Here is an 18173-nt window from a genome sequence, read left to right as displayed (position 1 = left end):
TGTGTGTGTGTGTGTGTGTGTTCTTTCATCAGCATAAACAAACAAACAAAATACAAATGTTAACCTAAAATCAATCCCTTTATTCCCTGCAAGCCCTTTTGGGCCAGCTTCCTTGTTAGTGTTACTGACAGGGACCAAGGCCAACCACTAGGGGGCATCAAAGCAGCATGAAGCCCCACCCCCAAGTGAGCAATGCTAGCTACCTCCAGCAGGGAATCTGCATCCCTTCTTCCATCCTGCTCTTCCAGTTTGTTCTGGTGTTTCTCAGGGCTCTGCAGACCCTCATATTTCACTAAATAGGTGAGCAGAATGTGACTGGCGCTCAAAGTTGCAAACCAGCTGCCCCCAAGTCCTTCCGACCTTGAGCTCACTCCAATGCTGAAAGCAGCAGATCTCTGAGAAGGCAGCAGTGGCTGCCCCATCATCAGTGCCGGCTCAATTTGCTGACTTGAAAAAACGTGTCATTCCCCTCTCGTCTCTGGAGTTTGGCAGAAGCCTGAGCTGAATGCTGACCATAAGGAGCTTTGGAGCTACAACTGTTTCACCAAGGTTCTCCCCTGGAGTGAGCCCTTCTGCAGAAAATGATCCTGCTGGCCACTCCAGAAAAGCCTCTTCAACTACCCACTGTTTCTTCCCACACAGCCACATGCCCTAGGCTCTACAAACCTTGTGGGCCTCATGAAAGATGCTGATCATGGTCCCTCTCCACAAAAACCCACCCAGCCCCTTCAGACTTGTGACCTCCAACTAGTGGCTGAGCCTCAGTCCCTCAGCTCGAGTACCACAGAATTCATTAACACCAGCCCACTGGATTGGGGAGGTGATCCAGAAGGTCGGTAACTGCCTAAACCTTTCAGGAGAGTCCCAGTAACTCTCCTTCTGGTGCTATCTTCAGCCAGCAGCTCTGGTTCCTCTGTCCCACTCCAGAGTCACCACCAGTCTTGTGTCATCCAGGCCCAGAGGCCTTTCCCTCACCTCAGTAATAAACAGGATACACTCCAGGAACATGTAGTCCTTGTGGTTCTCATTCACAGCCTTTTCATCCACAAAGTGCCTGGGCTCCAGATACGGGTGGTCTGGGAAAAGCAAAGCACCTGGAATTACAAACCTGGCACTCTCACCGTCTGGGACCCTCAGCCCAGCTAAGGCCAACAACCATCCCAGGGCTGCTCCCAACACAGAACCTCACAGGAGAAAGAAACTGCCTTGTGGATGGGTATGTACTCTAATTTTGTACACTCTGCTCCACCTCTTACTGGTTACTGGTTGTGTGTCTTCAGCCCACCGAGGCTCGAGGTCCTCATCTGTAAAGCGAGGTTGCTGAGTACTACACACAAACAATAGTTGCCATGTGCAAAGCACTTAGCAGCACAGGGCCTGACACAGTAAGTGTTACTCCTTGATAGTTGGTTGTACACTGGCAAAGACCCTCTTCACAGGGCCATTGAAAAGATTCAGGGAGATATCCATCTGAAGCACTTAGTAGTGCCAGGCATCAAGCAAATAATCAACAAATGCTTGTTTATTAATATTCTTTTGTAGGCAATTAATTCTATGTCAAAACAGACATTCTCTCCCCACTCCCAGTCACCAGTATATCCTAATGAGCTAACCAAGTCTGGAAAAACATTGTCAAGTGGCAAGAGCTCACCAGAGCAAGCCCAATGCAGCCCCCTAGGCAGTGGGCCCACTGCCCAGCACTTGGCAGCAGCTCCCTGATGGTTTCCCTTGCACACAGCTCGATAATAACAGTGGATGACGTTGGTCACCAAGTCAAAAGGGATCCTCATTTTCAACACAAGATCCCATAGCTGCTGCCGGAAGCTGGGGCTCGCTTCACACCAGTCCATTATGCACCAGGCAGGCGTCCTTGCTCCAGCCCATGTCACTTTCTATTATCTCTGCGGAGCTCTGCCTCCACTCGCGCCTCCCCCCCCCCCCAAACAGGCTAGCAGCAGAAGGTCGACAGCAAACAGCCTCTGTCAATAGCCAGTCTAATGTCCTGCTTTACAAGCTGTCACGGTCTGCCCTAAGCAGGAGGAAAGGGAGACAGAGGAAGAGCCCAGAGGGGGGCTGAGGGGTAGGCAGCTCTTCAGTACCTATCAGCTGAGAGCTACCCCAGATGAAGGGCAGAAACTGGAAGTCATCCAGGCCCCACACTCCCTGGCTGCCGGCTGGCTCCATCCTGTATGTCTTCTGGAGCTTTCGCATAACCTCAAGGTACCTGTAAAGGATGGTGGAGGAGAAAGGGAAGGAAGCACAAAGTAAAAAGACCTTTTGCCATTCTTTTTTTTTTTTTTTTCCCATTACACACTTTTGGCCTGGAAACAAGGCAAAACATCAACTGAAGATTGGATTTTAGTATCATCAACTTCCCCCTAACCAGCTGAAAAACCTTGGGTAGGACCCTCAACTTCTTTAACCTCAGTGATCTATCTGAAAGTTGATGGAAGTTGAATTAGATTATTTCCCAGGTTTTTCTAGGCAGAAACCTCTGTTTTTATCCAAGGCCGGGCATCAGAGTCCTCTGTAGAGCCTTTTACAACACACTGGTCCCTGTGCTCCACTACATCAGAGTGAGGCTCAGGAATCAGTGCTGTCTGAGCTCTCCAGGTGACTCAGACACACACCTGTGCAGTCTGCCAGGGTTCCGATAGCTGTGTGAACTCAGTTTCTCATCTGTAAAACAGAAATAACAGCTGCTACTTCATGGGGCAATTTTGAGGATGAAATCATGACCAAACATAAGGAACCCTGATAGCATAGTGGATTACAAGCTGTAATGCTAACTGAAAGGTCAGCAGTTTGAATCTACTAGTTGCTCTGCAGGAGAAAGATGAGGCTTTCTGCTCCCGTAAAGAATTACTACCTGGGAAACCCTATACAGGATTGCTATGAGTCAGGAATGACTTGACAGCACACCACCACCATCACCAAGTAAAATGTTTAGTAAATGGAGTCCTGGTGTGGCACTGTGGGATAAGCATGGGACCACAAGGTCGGTGGTTCAAACCCACCAGCCACTCCTCAGAAACCCTACACAGAGTCACTATGAGTCGGAACCAACTCAATGGCACGTAATAACAACAAGTAATATGCTTAGTGTGGTACCTGTACATGATAAACACCACATCAGCATTTGCCATCAGTATTTGACATTTGCTTTTACTTGGAGGTGAATTTGAACCTGTCAGGAGTCATGGACAACCCATCCACAAGCCTGACTTTGATGAGAACAGGGATAAGAGGACCATCAGCCACTCAGGAAAACCCTGTCTCTGGTCTCATGGTAACAAAGCAGAAAAAGACCCCTCAGCCCCATGTTCCAGCAGCCGCCCCTCCTACCCTCCTTTCCCTCACCGATTGAACACTTTGAAGACAATGGCTATTTGGTCATCTACCCGGAGCACCCCAATCTTGCAGAGACAGCACAGGAAAGCAGCAAAAGCTGCTTCATGCCCTGGAGGGAAAAAGACAAGTTGAAATTGACAATATTCCAAAAAATGGAGGACTGCTTCTTGGCTCATCAGAATCCAAATCATGGAAACCGTCCCCTTCTGAGCAGGGACATCAACATGGAGCTAACAGGGCCTCTGCCCCCTCCAGAAAGACTAAGGTCCTTTCCAGAACTACCAACCAGTACTATCATTCACCCCTAAAAAGGCCCAGGTTCTTAACTTTGTAAACAGGCATTTTTCACATACTCGTTTGCAGATTTAACTTACTACTACTAATCCGTTTTACCCTATTTATTGAGCACATACTATGTGGGCAGTCACTGTCCATGCCAGGCACTAAAGAAACGGTGGCAAACAAGTCCCTGCCCTCAGAGAGCTTATGATTTATTAGTGATGACAGAAATTAAATATACAAGCACTATTACTAGGGTTCGAGTTCTGAAGAAGTTGCTGTTGTTGTTATTAGGTACCACTGAGTTGGTACCCACCCATAGCAACCTCAGGCACAACAGAATGAAACACTGCCCGGTCACATACCAACCTCACATTCACTGCTACATTTGAGCCCACTGCTGCTGCCACTGTGCCAATCCATCTAGTTGGGGTCTTCCTCTTTGTTGCTGACCCTCCATTTTACCAAACATGATAAAGTTGGTCCCTTCTCTAGGGATTGGTCTCTCCTGATAATATATCCAAAGTATGACAGACGAAGTCTAGCCATCCTGGCTTCTACGGAACATTCTGGCTGTACTTCTCCCAACACAGATTTGTCAGTTCTTTTGGCAATCCATGGTACTTTTAATATTCTCCTCCAACACCATTAACTCAAATGAATCAATTCTTCTAAGGTCTTCCTTATTCATTGTCCAACTTTCACATGTATATGAGGCTACTAAAAATACCATGGCTTGGGTCAGGCCTTAGTCCTCAAACTGACATCTTTGCTCTTATTAACACATTAAAGAGGTCTTGTGCAGCAGATATGCCAAATGCAATATATCTCTTGATTTCCTGACTGCTACTTCCATGAGTGTTAATGGCAGATCCAAGCAAAATGAAGTTTTTTACTTCAATCTTTTCCCCATTTATCTTGATGTTATTTATTGGTCCAGAGGTGAGAATTTTTGTTTTCTTTACATGGAGCTGCAACCCATACTGAAGGCTATGGCCTTTGATCATCATCAGTAAGAATTTTACACCCTTTTCGCTTTCAGCAAGCAAGGTTGCATCATCTGTATATCATGGGTTTTTAATGAGTCTTCCTCAATCCTGATGCCACATTCTTTCTTCATATAATCCAGCTTCTCAAAGTATTTCTCAGCATACAGCTTGAATAAGTATGGTGAAATAATACAACCCTGGCACACAACCCTGCTTTTAAACCATTCAGTGTCCCCTTGTTCTGCCAGAATGACTGCTTCTTGGTCTATGTACAGGTTCCTCATGAGCATACCTTAGCGTTCTGGAATACCCATTCTTCACAATCTTAGTCATAGGTTGTCATGATCCACACTGTCAAAAGCCTTTGTGTAGTCAATAAAGCACAGGTAAACATCTTTCTAGTATTCTCTATTTCAGCCAAGATCCATCTGATGTCAGCAATGCTGTCCTTCATTCCACATCCTCATCTGAATCCAGTTTGAACCTCTGGCAGTTCCCTATCAATATAGTGTAACATCAGCTTTTGAATTACCTTAAGCAAGATTTTATTTGCATGCAATATTAATGATATTGTCCAATGCTTCCCACAATCCGTTTGGCCACCTCACTTAGGAATGGGCACAAAAACCCATTTATGGGGTAAAAAAACCATTTAAAAAAAAACTCTTATAATCAGTTGGCCAGATAGCTATCTTCCAAATTTCTTGGCATAGATGAGTGCTTCTAGCGCTGCCTCAGGTTACTGAAGATTTCAGTTTGCATTCCATCATCAATTGCCAGAGTCTTGTTCTTTGCCAATGCGTCCCAGTGCACCTTGGACTTCTTCCTTCAGTATCACTGGCTCTTGACCATATGCTACCTCTTGAAATGGTTGAACATCAACCATTTCTTTTTGGTACAGTGGCTCTGTGTATTCCTTCCACCTTCTTTTGATGCTTTCTGCATCATACAATATTTTGTCCATAAAATCCTTCAGTATTTCAAATTGAGGCTTGAATTTTTTTCTTCAATTCTTTCAGCTTGTGAAATGCTGATTGTGTTCTTCCTTTTTGATTTTCTAACTCTAGGTCTTTTCACATTTCATTATAACATTTGACTTTGTCTTCTCAAGCTGCCCTTTGAAATTTTCTGTAGTTGTTGTTGAAGTGAAGTAGGTTCTGACTCATAGCAACCCTATACAGGGTTTCCAAGGAGCAGCTGGTGAGCTTAAACCACCAGTCTTGCAGTTCAAAGCGGCCTTGCAGTCCAGCACATTAGCCCATAGCACCACACCAGAACCTGTAGAAGCACAAGGTGGTAACTGAAGGATATCAAGGAAGGTTTCCCCAAGGAAGTGACATTTAATCTGAAATGTGAAGGCGGTAGGCAAAGTAGAAGAGCAGTCTAACTAGAAGAGATAGCATGTGTAAAGGCCCTGAAGCAAGAAAAAACTTGATCTATTTGAGAGCCTTAGAAGGGCTAGTATGGCTAAAGCAAAGAGGAGAGAACAAGTAGAAAAAAAATGAGGCTAGAGGTTAGACAGGCCTTAACAGTCACAAAGAAGAGTTCAGTCTTAATTTGAAGAGCAGTGGGGAGCTACTGACTGGTTATAAGCAAGGAATATGTACTCAGGTTACAGGATCAGGAACTCCCCAAAAAAGAGCCCCACTACAGTCAAATTGATTCTGACTTACACAGGGAAGGTCAGTAGGCACCCCCATTTCCTTTCCCAGTCATGTCCAATAGGAAGAATCAGCCCTATAGAGACTTTGGACTGAATCCCATGATTCATAATGTTTAAAAACTTATTTGGAGGAAGGTCAGGAGAGAGTATTTGAAGGACTTCCTAGAGTTTCTGCAGAATGAAGTCCACCTGCTCCCATCTTCTTCCCAAGGCCTGGGAAACTGGGACCTCAGTTACTTTGGTCTCTAATAGTTTCAGTTATGACCACCCAGTGCTCAAGCAACCATCATTCAGCGCCTCTTCCGTACCTGAGAACACAGGTTTTAGAAAACCTCCAACCTGCTAATGTGCTGAGTCTACCCCAAGGGATCTTGCCCTGTCAGTCTTAGTTAAAACACCCAAATATCTGATAAACCTGTTCCCCAGAAGCAGGGCGAGCAGAGGACAAAACTTATCCAGAATTGAGACCTAAGAGGGCCCTTCTCCAGTGCCTGCCTCTGAGGCCTGGGCTCCCTCTTGAGGGCCTCAATCCCTGGGCAAGAGGTGGGACATGAGAGAGCAGCAGCTATTGTATTTGCCCACTTCTGGGTAGAAAGATAAGGTGGGCCCTTACCAAAGCAGGGCTCCTCCTCAACCAAGTCTCCTGGCCTACACAGGCTACCCATGAGCTCGAGAACATTTTCCTTTTAATGTGCCCTCCTCAAAGTCCAAGTCAGTTTGACTGACACGGACAATCAATTAAAAAGCTTAACAGTGTAGATAATCTGGCTAAGAGACAAGAGGCCTTGACGAGAGTGTGCCACAATGAAGCCAGCAGTTTCTCTAAGTGGTTGCCTTGCAATATAGTAAGTGCTCAATAAATTATGATTTTTGTAATGATGGGGACGGTGCGCTCAGAGAGACCATCTTTATGAAGAATAGAAATCAGCTCTGGGAATCCAGGTTCCACGTACACGGCAACAGCGCCCCCTGGTGGGTAGGATAGAGCCACAAGCGTAGGATCAGGCCTCCCTAGAACACTGAGGCCAGCCCCTAGCTGGCCGCTACAAGTTGCAGGAGCTTGGCAAATTCTTGCTAGCTCAGAGGGGCACAAGACATCCAGGGCAAAGTAGCATTCTGAGAAAAGAAACCAGTGAAGCCAAACAACTGTAAGGCCCCCAATGGGCTGGGAAGTGGGCAGGTACCTGTGCCATAGTCGATGCGCGTGGAGTTCCCCACTGACTCCTTTAGGTAAACAGCCACTTCAGGCACTGCAGCTGCCAGATGGGTGGGGACCACTGTGGCCACCAAGTTTTCTGCCTCCTGATAACACAAGACACACAAAGTGGTGGTCATAGATTAAGCAACATGCCAGTGGGCAAGTGCCCAAGGGCAGCATCTGGCTGGGGGCCCAGGCTGCCATGCCAAGCTGGCCTGGCTCCCTGCTCTGTCCGGTCTAGAAGGAAGGGGCAGGGTGGTCTCCTAAGCAGAAGACGGAGCACATTTCTTCTTATACAAGAGAGGATACCCTGGGGAGACTTTCCATCTGCTGCCCTTCCCTCCCTGTAGCAAGACAGAAAGAATCTGAAAAGAAGTCGCTCAATTATCTCATCTGGCAACTCACTGGAGCCCCATAAAGACTCTGGGAGGTCAGTACTATTATCCTCACAGATGGCACCCCTCTTCACCACACTCCCAGGGGAGCAAGAGTTTACGTCATAAGTCCACCAAACGACAAACACAAGAATGTTCATAGCAGCATTATTCATAGTAGCTGAAAAGCATAAACAACCCACAGACAAAAATGTCCATCAATAGTAGAATGGGCAAATAAGCTATGGTACACTTTGACGTGGAAAAAATCTACTGCTCAACCCACCATGAATGAATCTTAGACATAATATTGAGCAAAAAAATTTCAGAGATAAGCATCATCAGTCTACTGATAGAAATCAGAAGAATTTAGGGATATTAACTAGGAGTGGGGGCACAAATAGCCCTGCTGGAGTGCTGGAATGTTCTATAGCTTGATATAAGCGGATGCATGGTTAAAAACATATGTAAAACTCCATCAAGCTGTATAGCTATGGTTTTCTTCCAGTTTCCTTAAATGTAAATCATAACTCAATAAAAATCTGTTGATAAAAGAATTATGTGCCATGTTTTAGTCCAGTAGCAACCCCAGGCAGCTCTTCATCAGACACAAACCTGGGCTAAGTCCTGGATACTACCGTCTGCTCCATGAGAAATCCCTGGATCAGAGAAATTAGGAGCTGTGGACACCTGGCATCAGAATCTTTGTGAGCTATGGATGCTGCTCTTTACAAAGGAGGGGGCTTGAGATTCTACATTTTTACTTTTTGTTTGCTTTAAACCTGTAATTTTGTAGGTTCAAAGTAAAAACATTAGAAAAAATGTATATTGAGAAGTCTCATTCCTATCCATCTCTATTCACCCTATTCTTCTCCTACCCTCAAATAGAACCCAGTTTTATTACCCTCTTGTGTATCATTTCAGGGATGTTTATTTATACACATATGTACAGTATAAACATATATTTTGATGTCTCACTCTTCCTTACCAAAAGGCAGTTTACCATACACACCATTATACCTGGCTGACTCTTTTTTTTAACCCTAACAATAAATTCCAGAGTCCTTTCCCTTGAGTTCCCTCGACAGTCTCCTTAATCCTTTTTCAAGCTACAGAGTCCTTGGTGGTGTGAGTCCACTACAGTTTATTTACCTAATTGCTTACTTATGGACACTTGGGGTGTTTCCCATCTTTCCCATGACTAATAAATAGCCTTATGCAAAGGGCATTACATATATCCACACAAGTATCTGTAGTAACAGTTGCTAGAAGAAGGCTGGGACAGAGGTTAAATACATTTGTAATTCAGATGCTCCCCAATGACTCTGTTATGCCTGGAAGCTAGAAGCCCCTGCTTTGCCTGCAGAGACTCCTCCCCTTCCTAGACTTAATGCAGTCCCACAGGTTAGCCCCCTATGGCAACCTCACCTCATCAAGTTTGGCATACCAGGTCCTGTAGGCCTTGTTCCCAAATCGAGAGGGCTGGTCCACTGGAGGGGTCTCATCAATCCACCTGTCCAGTGTGTTGAGAAGAGCAACCAGTTTCTCAATAGCCTGTGGGAGTAAAAGAGGGAGCCAAGTCACAGTGATTAGTGGCTCCAAACTAAAGCCACAAACTCTTCTGCAATTGTTGCAGGACTATGACCCTTAAGCATGGCACTCACAAGCCGTTCTCCTGGCTGCCCCTCTTTCTTCCCAAACACACTGACTCTAAAAGAGAGATTGCATCATGGGGCCTTTCAAGGAACGCTGTGGCTTTAGCACCTGCTCTGTATAGCTAGTCTACCAAGAAGGAGTTGGTGGATACGCTCAAACTCCAGCCCTGACTTTTTTTTTTTCAAAATAAGTTTTATGGTACATTCTTAACACCTACTTATCACAGAAAGTAGGAATGTAAAAGACAGAACACTGAAATGACCAGTGATCCTGCCACCCAGAAATGAACGATATTCACATTTTAACATATTCTTCTGCTTTGTTTTGTTTTTATACAGACAGGGTTTTCTAATTTTATCATGGTTAGAATTTTAAAGTCAGGCAGACCTGAATTCAATTCTTTATTTAAACATCATTAGTTGTTGTGAGATTTTGAACAAGTAACTTTAACTGAGTCTCAGTTTCTTCATCTCAAAAATGGGGGCAATAATCCCTGCCTCACAAGGTAGTGAAGGAGCTCTGGTAGCGTAGTGGTTACGAATCGGGCTGCAAACCATAAGGTCAGCAGTTCAAAACTACCAGCTGCTCCGCGGGAGAAAGATGAGGCTTTCTGCTCCCGTAAAGATTTATAGCCTCGGAAACCCTGTTTCAGGGTTGCTATGGGTTGGAACTGACTCGACGGCACTTAACAACACAAGGTAGTGACAATCCATGTAAAATGTGTGACACAAAATAATGGCAATACATAAACACACAAATACTTCTTAAAAAGTGTAGCACAGGGTTTTGAAGCCTGCTCATTTTCCTCAGCACATCATGAACCTCATCCCACATCAACATGTAAACAAAATGTTATATCTTTTAATATGTGAATATTTCATTATACCAATATACCATAATTTATTTATCACACCCCTCATTGTTAAATACTTGGGTTGATTTCAACAATCGCAACTACAAACACTGTAATAAATACAACTTGCAATGGACTCTTTGTGGAACTGCTGGATCAAAGGTCTGGCTTTACATGCTTTACATGGCCAGCCAAGATTCCACCTCTCTGTACCCTTCCACACAGAAAAATTGGAGAAGGAATGGTGTCAAGAGGCAGGGCAAGGTCCCAGCATTTACACATAATGGATCTGCAGCCCCTGAGAAAATTAAGTAGAGCTGCCTATCCAAATCAAAGGTCTTTGAGGATGGCTAGAAGGAGCTTCTTCAAGGTGCAGCTTGCAGAAATAGGCCAGTACAACTATCTCTGGATTTAGGAACATTAGATGCAGAAACTATTTGGAGTCAGGCAGCCCTGGGAAAAGGGTCTTAGTGGGCACAAAGCACATAAGGAGAAACCTCAGGAAATCTGGCACTGTAACTGCAAAGGAGCCCAGACCCCTGAGAGTTGTGTGTGTATTTGGGAAGAGATAGGAATGTGCTATTAGATAGAACACATGTCAGTCAGTGCCTTACCCCACTCCGCCTCCCCCACCCCCTGCCCCCAGCTCCAGGAAGAACAGATGATCTATACACATATTTTCCCCTGGAGTTCTGCAATACAACAATGTCCCTGAATGATGTTCTCTCTTATCTACCAGAGAAAAAGTTACTGTAAGAGGGTGACTTTTCCTTTACACCTGGTGGAGGCAGAGGGCAAGAGTGACACAGAGCTGCCTTGTTGAGAAGTGACAGAAAGTACTGTCAGTACCTCCCTTTGTGAAGAACCAGGTCACCAGGAACAGCTAATGAGGACAAACCAAATCTGACCCCAGGCAGCAACTGTGACTCACGATGGATGGCACAGTATTCTTGGCTCCAGGAAACACGAGTCAACTCCAAATTCACTGAAGGGGATAAAGAAGGCAGCTCTAGAGGCCAACAGGAGCCAGGCCCCAGCTGCTAGCTCAGCTGGACCAATGAATAATTAAAAGGACCCCAGCTTCCTTTTCTGGAGAGAACTTTTTGAATGCAGGGGGTTGTCACTAGCTATTGTTCGCTATTATTTGGTGCTTGTGGGAGGAGAGTTGGAGGGGGTGGGAACTGTGGGTTGGGACCCCATTGAGGTTCAAATAATAACTTCAAAGATCAATCTGAGCTACCCTCCACCACCCTGAATCAGAGCTTTCCTTCTGGATTTCATGGACAGGTCAAATTTCGTCCTCCTAATTTTACTTGCCAACTTTTAAAATTTTGCCCCTATAGTTCTCCCATAAAGATCTACAGCCTCAGAAATCCTGTACAGGGTTGCTATGAGTCGGAACCGATTCCACGGTACTTAACAACAACAATAGTACATTAAAAACAAACAAAACAACTACAAAAAGAAACCTCCTAACTACTATTCCCTAGAGTTGATACTGTTGTTAAATGTCAGAGAATCAGTTCCAACTTATAGTGACCGTATGTAGGGTTTCTGAGGAACTGATGAGTTTGAACCGCTGGCTTTGCAGTTCAAACTGGCCTTGCAGTCCAGTGCATTATCCTACAATGCCCTACCAGTAGAGGCATAATCTCAAAATCAAGCACAACCCGATCTACTGCCAATGAGTCTATGGCAAACACAGTCCACCAGCTCTGTTTCCTCTCCTTGCTGTGGGTGGAATGGAAGCTCCCACCCCAGACCACCCTGCCCTCAACCAAAGTACAGTGCCGTCTCTGCAGTAGGCGGCAGAAGCAAGAGGAAGCCAGAGACCCAAGCAGCTATGCCAGGCAGAGAGCTCTCATCTGTGGCCTGCAGCCAGGTGCTATGAACCATACCTATTGCTGTCCCTGATAGCTGTGGGGCAGCAGCTCAGAGAGCTTTGGAGACCACACCTGTCATCTCTGCTCACAAGTGTGGGGCAGCCCAGCAGCCAGGAGATGATTCCCACACTGGAAGAACCCAAACTAAAGCAACCACAATACTGAAAACTAAGTAATAGCTAATGATAACAGCAACAACAAAAACCCACTGACATAGAGTCAATCTGACTCACAGAAACCCTTTCTAGGGCTTCTAAGACTGTAACTCTTTATGGGAGCAAACAGGCTCATCTTTGGCCCAAGGAACAGCTGGTGGATTTGAACTACTGACCTTATGATTAGCAGCCCAATGCTTATCCCACAGTGACACCAGGGCTCCTTAATTATAATAATGGCACCTAGTATGTATCAGAGACTGTGCTACTATTTCACATGAGAGATCTCAGTGAATCTGATGGGACCAAGAAGGAGTCACGAGTAGGTCTGGTTACTCTTACAACTTTATAGATGAAGAAATAAAAGGATCAGAGAACAAGGTCAGTCAGCTTGGAAGTGACAGGGTATCAAAACCCAGTCAGTCAGGACCGATTGTGAAGGTTGGAAATGTAAAGGTAGACGTTTTATAGCAAGGAAGGGAGTGATTAACTTTCCAGTCTACGAGTGGAGGTCCCTAGGACCATTAACAGAGAAGAGCAGAGTGCGGGACCCTACCCAGAGAAGCAGTGATGCCTGAGATGGAGGCAGAGATGATGACATGGAGAGATGGAGCAGCTGGGGACTTCAGATTCAGAGAGGGAGAAGGGCTGTGTGCTGAAGACCAGGGGAAGGGGTGTGGAGGGCAGGCTTGGTTGGTTGATGATGCATGGAGGGGATTGTAACCATGGCAAAGAAATGATATACAAAAGAATGAATGTAAAACTAATGCTCTCCCATGTAAACTATCCCATAAATCACAACAAAACATTAAAAAAAAAAACCCAGTATGCCTGATTCCAGAACCCAAGTTCTTACCCACATGGCATTCCTGCCAAAAGAGTAGCTCTCGAAGCTAAGACAACACCTGGTTGGTGTTGAGTGTCTGCCATAAAAGCCTCAGGGGCAATTAAGGAGCCAGAAAGGGATTCCATTGCTGGGATAATTACAACATTCTCCTTTAGCTAGCACTTCCCACACCCACAGACCTTGGCCCACATAGCATAGCTGAGCATCCCTTACTGCTGGCCCAAGAAAGGGCCCTCTCTCTTCCCAGCCATCCTGCATCCACAACTACTCCCAGTGTGCTGGGAAGGCCCAAAAGGAATCCAAGAAGCCACTCTAGTGGGCTGGCTCCCAAAGGAAAGTGTTCTATCTCAAGGCACAGGCTTGGCTTCTCCCAAGTGAAAAGAGCAAGGACCTCGGCCACAAAGCAGCTAGTTAGGGCCCAGGAAGAGGAGACTCCACCAGGGTGGGGTATAAGGGCTAAGATGGCAATGTTGGGACAGGTGGAGAAACTGGGTGGGGATAGGGTCAGACCTTACCCAACACAGTCCAAGACTGTGGCTAGTGAGAAAGCTGGGTGAGAGAGGAAGCATTACAGGTCCTGTTGTCTGAGATAAGTAGCTCCTAGTGGCTCTGGGCCAACTGGACAGCAACCCAAGAGGCCATCAGAGGACTGGGATCAAGCCCTGGGAGACAACACCCAGCAACAGCAAGCAGCCTATAGGAACATGCATTCCATTGGGTATCCGACTATACACAGCTCCTGCCCTCTCTGCACAAACAAGGCTGTCTCTAAAGCAACACTGAAAAGCACGCACCTGGATTATAAAATGAAACAACCACTATGGAAAACAGTATGGCACTTCCGAAAAAAGTGAGAAATAGAAATACCATATGATTCAGCAATCCCACTCCTAGGTATATTGTGGTTGTCAAGTGCCATCAAGTCAGTTCTGACTCAAGCAACCCTGTAAAAGGTTTCTAAGGCTTTAAATCGTCACAGGAGCAGAAAGCCTTATCTTTCTCTTGCAGAGTGGCTGGCAGACTCAAACTACGAACCTTGTGGTAGTTATCATATGGAGCCACCGTGCCTTCCCTAGACATATATTCTCAAGAAATATGAGCATTCAAAAAAAAAGAACTAAGAGCACTCACATGACTAGGTATATGCACATTCTTGTTCATCACAGCACTATTCACAATAGCAAAAAGATGGAAACAACTTATGTACCCATCAATGGATAAATAAACAAACTATGGTACATACACACAATGGAATAAGCAACATTCAAGAATAATGATGAATCCCTGAAACACAGATAAATCCAGAGAGGACATTATGCTGAGTCAATTACAAAGGGAAAAATATTGTATGAGACCACCATTTGGAAACCCTATACAGGGTCACTATTAGTTGGAACTGACTCAACAACACTTAACAACAACTATTATAAAAAGTCAAGAAAGAGTTTACAAATAGAAAAAGACATTCTTTGATGGTTACCAAAGACAAGAGGAGGAGGGAGGGTAAATCACTAAAAACACAGTAGATGTATACTTGGGTAAAAGGAAAGACAATATACAATAAGCAGAAGATCAGCACAGCATGACCAACTCAAAGAGTAACAGCAAGGTTAACTACTGCATACACTAATAGCAATAACTTACTAGTGGATACATACTCATAGGTAAATATGTAAGCTGAGCAGGTATAGAATGGCATATGGAAGCACACCCATGAGTATATACATGTTTAGCAAAGTATACTTCTACATATGTGTACATATGTACTACAAATATATCCAGGTATACAGTGGTGGGAAGAGGGCTGGGGGAGTGGGGGAAGGCTTTAAAAAGTTTATGGGAAAATTCCATTATCTTTTGATTCCATCTTTCCACAAACTTTTTTGAAGCCCCCTCATATGGTAGAACAAGTGCTTGAGGTGTAGTGGGTTACAAGTTGGGCTGCTAACCACAGGGTCAGCAGTTTGAATCCACCCAACCATTCTGTAGGAGAAAGACAAGGCTTTCTACTCCTATAAAGATTTACAGCCTCGAAAACCCTACACAGGGTCACAATGAGTTGGAAGCAACCTGACAACACACAACCACCACCACCATATAGTAAAGCACACGGGGGCAAAGTTATACAAACTTCTTAGTTATAAGGGCTTAGGATCATAGTCTTGGGAGATATCTAGGTCAGCTAACATAACATAGTCAATGAAGACAAAGCGCTCTGATGGCACTGTAGGGTCAGCACTAGATGGCTAACCACAAGGTCAGCAATTCAAACCCACTAGTCACTCCTCAAGAGAAAGAAGATGAGGCTTTCTGTTCCTATAAAGATTTACAGCCTCAGAAACCGTATGCAGGGTTGGTATGAGTCAGAACCAACTTGATGACAGTGAGTTTGAGTTTTTGAGTCCATAAAAACAGTGTTCTACATCCTATTTTGGTAAATAGTGACTGGGGTCTTAAAAGTCTGCAAGTGACTATGCAACAACTGACAAATTAGATGGCTGGGGGCTCCTAAAAATCAGACATTTATGTTCATCAAAAGACTTCACCAACAGAGTAAAAAGAGAACTTATAGACTGGGAAACATTTTAGGCAATGACATGATAGACAAGGCCTACTCTCTAAAATTTATAAGCTCTGGTAGCATAGTGGTTACAAGTTAGACTGCTAACCTCAAGGTCAGCAGTTCGAAACTACCAGTCATTCCACGGGAGAAAGATGAGGCTTTCTGCTCATGTAAAGATTTACAACCTTGGAAACCCTACACAGGGTTGCTATGAGTCGGAATCGACTCTATAGCATACCAACAACAACAACAATCTCTAAAATTTACAAAAACATCAACACCTTAACAACAAAAAGACACACTATCCATGAAAAATGGGCAGAGGACATGAAGAGATACTTCATCAACAAGCCCATGAAGAAATGATTGCAATCATTAGATATTGTTTTTGTTGTTAAGTGCCACTGAGTCAATTGCAACTCATTAACAACCCTGTATACGGGAGCTAGTGGGTCTGAACTGCTGACCTTGCAATTAGCAATCCAGTGCTTATGCTATAGCGCCACATCGGAAAGATACAAATCAAAGCAACAAAGCATCTAACCTAGTATTAATAGCAAAGATTAAAAAAAAAAAATGCTGGTGAGGGTAGGAGACTGGAACCCTCATACATGCTGGTTAGACTATAAAATGGTACAACCAGTGTGGAAAACAATATGGTGTTTCTTTAAAATATTGAAAATAGAAATATCATATGACCTAGCAGTTTCATTCCTAGTACATATCCTAGAGAAATAAGAGCAGTGAAATGACTTTGTACAAGCACACACATGATCATCACAGCACTATTCACAATAGTAAAAAGATGAAACAACCTAAGTGTCCATCAATGTATGGACTGATAAACAAACTACAGTACAAACGTGCAATGGAATACTATGCAACATTAAAGAATAATGACCCTAAGACCAAAAGAATGAGATGATACCCAGTTATCACTGCTGACCACTCTGAAAGAGATTTCAACTGGAGACTCTAGATAGAGTAGGAGAAAAATGTGGACCAAAACTCAAAATACAAAGGCCAGGCTTACCATCTGACAAAGACTACAAGCTTTGCTGTCATTGTTGCTCTAACTCACAGCAACCCTTTATAAAGGGTTCCAAGGCTATACATCTTTGTGGGAACAAAAAGGCTCGTATACTTTAAACCTGGAACTAAACCTACTCAGGACATCACCTGTCAGGCAAGCACAATTGTTGTTATTATTAAGTACCACCAAGTCAGTTCTGACTCATAGCAACTGACCCTATACAGGGTTTCCAAGGAGTGGCTGGTGATCTTGAATTGCCAACCCTGCAGTTCAAACTAACCTTGCAGTCTAGTGCATTAACCTACAGCACTACAGCACCACACAATAGCCATTCATAAAGTGAACAACAACACCGTGAAGAGTATGCTCCTCCGAGACTCCACCACAAAGCCAAAAGGGCAGTAGTTTCCCAAGAATCAAGTTCAGAGGCAGAGAGGGGCAGAAAAGCTGTGTAAATGGAAATGGGGGCCCCAGGGAGGAAGTGGGAAAAACACTGTTACATTCTGGGGACTGCAATTAATGACACAAAACAAGATGTGTATAAAATGTTGAACGGGTAACTAATATTCTCTGTACACTTTCACTCAAACCACAATGAAATGTTCACTCAAACCACAATGAAATGTTCACAAAACACACAAAAGCACCCACCTGGCAGTGGCTTAAAAGTGTTTTAAAACTGTGTGTCCTCTTAAAGGGGAGAGAAAGGAATAGCCAGAAATATTACCATAGAAAGCTTGTAAGTCCGTCTTCTGCCTATAACTGATTGGAATACCTAAAATGGGGCTACAACATGCCCAGTGAAGGAGGCTTCCTGTGGAGCCTCTACATTACATAAGACCACAGGTGGAATCCAGAACCCCATCTAGAATCTTCTGAGGTGGGAAATTTCCACTCAAAAGGACAAGCAGACCAGTCTGGAGCAGCTAGAAGAACAGAAGACACTTCTTAAAAGAAAGGCCAACAGGGAAAATATGAAACAATAATGGCAGTCCGACTGACTAGTACAAGAACAAGCAAGTAGCTCACCCAGGAGACATCAAGACAAGCGGTTGGGTCCCCTCAGGGCAAACCCCCTTCCAAGACTAAGACTCAATGGGAGGAGAACAAATAAGATGGAGGATTGGGTGGAAGTGCAGTGAAGAGCTCTGTCAGCAACAACACAGAATACCAGACCAAGCAGGCTCAGGGGATGGTGCCAGAACTCTGAACCACATATAAAGGAATATTTAGAAGGTTGGAAGGCTTACAGCTGGGGGAATTTGTAACAGAAGCAAGGAATCCATTGGTTTCTAATTCAAGATGCTCAGCTGCTCCTGGAGCCACCAT

At 44.5% G+C, this 18173-nt stretch overlaps 1 protein-coding gene across 2 annotated transcripts in view; it reads right to left on the bottom strand.

The window, feature by feature from the left end:
- The window catches only part of PPP2R4 (protein phosphatase 2A activator, regulatory subunit 4), a 50487-nt gene that overhangs the window by 11569 nt on the left and 20745 nt on the right, over positions 1 to 18173 (bottom strand). For both annotated transcript variants that reach the window (XM_006834859.1, XM_006834858.1), the window contains 5 exons: positions 9283 to 9408; positions 7467 to 7584; positions 3361 to 3460; positions 2100 to 2224; positions 976 to 1076 (listed from right to left, as the gene is read on the bottom strand). In XM_006834859.1, coding sequence (XP_006834922.1) covers positions 976 to 1076; positions 2100 to 2224; positions 3361 to 3460; positions 7467 to 7584; positions 9283 to 9408 — 570 coding nt within the window. The remainder of the gene's footprint in view (positions 1 to 975; positions 1077 to 2099; positions 2225 to 3360; positions 3461 to 7466; positions 7585 to 9282; positions 9409 to 18173) is intronic.

This window comes from Chrysochloris asiatica, unplaced genomic scaffold, assembly GCF_000296735.1.
Source record: "Chrysochloris asiatica unplaced genomic scaffold, ChrAsi1.0 scaffold00014, whole genome shotgun sequence".
Taxonomy (NCBI): Eukaryota; Metazoa; Chordata; class Mammalia; order Afrosoricida; family Chrysochloridae; genus Chrysochloris; species Chrysochloris asiatica.
The sequence above is the reverse complement of the archived record's forward strand: the minus strand, read 5'-3'. Positions and strand labels throughout refer to the sequence as shown.